The sequence below is a fragment of the Corvus brachyrhynchos genome, unplaced genomic scaffold (assembly GCF_000691975.1).
Source record: "Corvus brachyrhynchos isolate BGI_N302 unplaced genomic scaffold, ASM69197v1 scaffold91, whole genome shotgun sequence".
NCBI lineage: Eukaryota > Metazoa > Chordata > Aves > Passeriformes > Corvidae > Corvus > Corvus brachyrhynchos.
The window spans coordinates 1,165,163-1,168,818 of NW_008236442.1; the positions used below are offsets into that span (position 1 = coordinate 1,165,163).

General features: G+C 39.3%; 1 protein-coding gene across 1 annotated transcript in view; it reads right to left on the reverse strand.

The window, feature by feature from the left end:
* Positions 1-243, reverse strand: part of THOC7 (THO complex 7) — an 8,651-nt gene extending 8,408 nt beyond the window's left edge. Inside the window, exon 1 of the mRNA XM_017747152.1 lies at positions 38-243. Coding sequence (XP_017602641.1) covers positions 38-243 — 206 coding nt within the window. The remainder of the gene's footprint in view (positions 1-37) is intronic.
* Positions 244-3,656: the final 3,413 nt, after the last annotated feature.

Genomic DNA, 3,656 nt, shown 5'->3' on the forward strand with positions numbered 1-3,656 from the left:
GGTGTCGTTCTGCCTGCAGTGATGGTGGTGATGGCACAGGGGAGCAGGTAGACGGTCCCGCCGTGGTGGCGATGACCCAGGGAGCAGGTGGATGGTCTCAACGCGGTGCCCGGTGTCGTGGGCATGGCACTTGAGGGTGGTGGGATCCGCTGTGGTGGCTGTCCAGCCCCTGTGGCTGGAGGGAGCGGGAGTGCGGACTCCTCCGTGCCTTTTCCCTGGTGAGGGTGTGGAGGACATGCCCATGGCGCAGGTGTCGGGGAGCTGGGCTGGCCTCCCCTGGCTGCGCTTGGGCTCAGTCCCACTCGATGCTGGGAGGACAGTCAGCAGGGTCTGGAGCGTGCAAAAAAAAATCATTATTCTGATGTTTCCTGGCGGGTTTGACTATCACTAGCAGATAGGAACAATAGTTGTTTTTTCCTGTCCCGGCAAACTAAGCTGGCGCTGGAAAAAGTGGCTAGAGGTGTCTGGAGAAAAGAGATGTTAAGGTGTTACCATGTGTTGAGTTTTAGGCTTTTGGTCCGTAAGCTTGGATGCTTGGACAGTGCTAAAGCTGGTAATGTTACTGTAGTGTATATCACAATACCTGCGGCGTTGCCAGAGCCTGACACCTTTCTATTCCCTCTTCATTTTGGTTTGGACAGTTGAGTGGCTTATGATGTTGTTCTGCTTAGCACTATTCATTGACAGTTTTAAGGTGGTGGGGAAAATCAGGTTGAGAAAAGAACGAAGTTAATGTGTGCTGTAATCTGTTAGTTTCTGGTTTTAGAGCTGAGAGTGATTAAGAGGCGCTTTATTTGTTCTGGATAGAGACATTTAACAGCTCTTCACGGATTTGTAGATTGTTTCAAGTCAGTACTTTGTCTTGAATAGGCAACTGATCAGGTCATTTGGAAGGTGGTACTAGGAAAGCATTACTGGGAGTGGTCATTAAAACTCTGCCTGAACGTCTAGGAATAAAGAGTTTCCAACATAGAAAACTTGGATAAGTGGCTTCCGTTCTTGAAATTTTTATGTACTCTTATGTGATTGGTGAGTGAAATAATTTTTTATGAAAACCTAACTATCTATCCAGTTACCCAGGTTTGGGCCAAAGAATGGGCCATGCATTCATGAACTATGTATGCGCTACTAAAAATGATCACGTTTATGAACTCTGATATTGTTGCCATTTATTATAGTTGGTTTGACTAAAAACTTCATTTTTCTTATGGCTGTGGTACAGCCCTAGTATTTTGCCAAGGGGTGAGAAGAAGACCTAGCTGAACTTCTCTATGCAACTTTTATACAGTTACTGCCTTTCTCTCTTTATCCACTTATTTCCTTTTGGAAGTCTTAAGCATCTTGAAACATCCAGTTTAATCAAGACTTAATATTTTTCTTGCACCTCTCTGAGCTCTTTCCATTTTCTGTTTCTTTCAGTTTTTACCACAGTTGGTCAGAACTGAAGGCTATTGTAGCTGAAAATCCACAATTATTTATTTAATCATTTCAGAACTTCTGTGTGATTTTCTATCATGTAATCCAATACAATCTTTTCTCAATTTTTGTTCATCATTCCACTCTTGGTCAGATAGTCTTACTAAGCTCTCCACAATGACAAGTAGATAGTCCTTGAGTATTTCATTTAGAATACAGCAGTCCATATGACTAGTTAATAATATTCAATGACTTTTGTGCCATTCTTCGTATTTGTTACTAATTACAAGCTTCTATGAAATTTTTTTTTCTAGGTCTTAGGCTCGTAAGAATAATTTTGAGAACAAAGCCATTATTTTTCTGTTGAAGACAGGGCTTTTAGGCATCATCGATGTTCATTAACTTTTCTCCTTTAGAATGGAAGTAAAACTTGGTAAATACATCATCAAGAATCTCACTAAGGCTAGGTAGGTATTGATGGAATAGCCTGTTCTCTCTCCTTCTCTATTTTGACATATTAAGTGTCCGTGAGATGTTTTTGCTTGGGAAGCCAGTTCCAGCTTGCTGGGTTTCTGTACATGTTTGAGAATTCACTGCGTCTTAGGAGTTTTTGTTTTGATTTGGTCCATTTCAAAGTAGAATTCCTCATCTTGTAAGTGTGAAACAACCCTTGTTTGTTGTGTGTGGAGGTGTTGCACTGGGCTGTATACAGTCATGTATTTGCCATTAATTCAGTGTGATGTATGATGTAGATCTCTGGAGCAGGGTTGACCTACTCTTATTTATTTGTCCTTCACCACCTGGGGTATTCTGTGCAGATTCTATCAGCTGCAGTCTTTTATATAATCCTTCGCTGACCAGCAGAAACTCTGAGTAGCACTGGACCTTCCCTAAAGCATCAGTAGTGGAGATTCATGCAATAGGAAAAAATGTCTTGCATGGGGGATAGCACCTGACTCTGTGCCAGCTCTTTTGGAATAAGTACCTGTGTGTGCTTCCAACCAAGCTAAATGTGATGCAGTTTTCCCTCTTTCCTTGAATTCTTTTATGTGTGCCATGTGGTATGACCCTGGAGGAGCTCATACATAATAATTTGTTACACACATGTCCTTGTCAAAAGTGTTAAATTTCTGTAATATTTCTAGGTGACTCTGGATGCAAGAAGTGTAACCTAGGTAAGTTTAGTACTGCAAGGTGTTAAACTTGGGTAGAACTGGCTCTGATTTTTCATTAGTATATATATTTTTTTTTCCCAAAAAATATGGCTTTGAAGTGCACTGATGTTTTTTTATTAAGGAAATCTGTTAATGCTGAAGTTTTCTTTCCTGAAAAATAATCTATGAGAGTCAAAGTTTAAAGTAACTTTATACTTCCTCCCTTTAACTGTGTGTGTATATATAATTTTTTTCCCAATTGCACAAAAAGTTAAAAGGGAAGAAGCTTTTTATAGTATTCCAGGCTATAATAAGCTGTGATTTTTAAGAGCTAAGAAAACAGCTTTAGCTATTGACGAAGTGGATTTAAAATATTTTTCTTTAGCCTCCCTAATAATTTATGAGATGGTTTTAGATTCCAGGTTATCTTCATGTTGAATAACTTCTAAATCAGACTTCTGTGTAGCACTAAATCTTGCAGAGATCTAAGTATAGTAGGTCAGAAACTGCAGGGTATTTTTATCCAGTCCAACCTATATTCTTGTCAGAAAGTGATACCAAATTTATTTAGCGAGACCTATTTTCTGTAAGCCTACGTTTAGCATTACTTTTTACCACCATCCTTTATTTTTCTGTTGACTATATACCAGGATTTTGTGCAAGACTGATACCAAGCTAACCTATTGGGGTCAGGCTGTTCTCCTCATTTTAAATTATGTTAGTGTTTTATTTTTTATGCAGTCTTCTGTAGCCTCAGCATTTACTAAAAATTAGCATCAGTGTTCCAAGAGCTTGTCATCTTGTTCTGTAAAAATTCTAAGACACTGGCTGTCTAATCTGCAGATATTAAAATAGTCACTCTTGGCAGATAAACCTGAAATTTTTCAACTCAGTGATTGAGGTATAAAAAAAGTAGTGAGTGGTTCTTAGCCTCGTGAAAAGCTTTCCTGATATGGACCCTTGTGTTTCTGCAAAGCCAGCACATTTTCGTAGAATTACAACCGAACAAGAGAAGGGAGGGTGAAAATACTTGTTGTACTATAGTGATAATACCAATAATTTTAAAATGCAACATTTTATTATCTG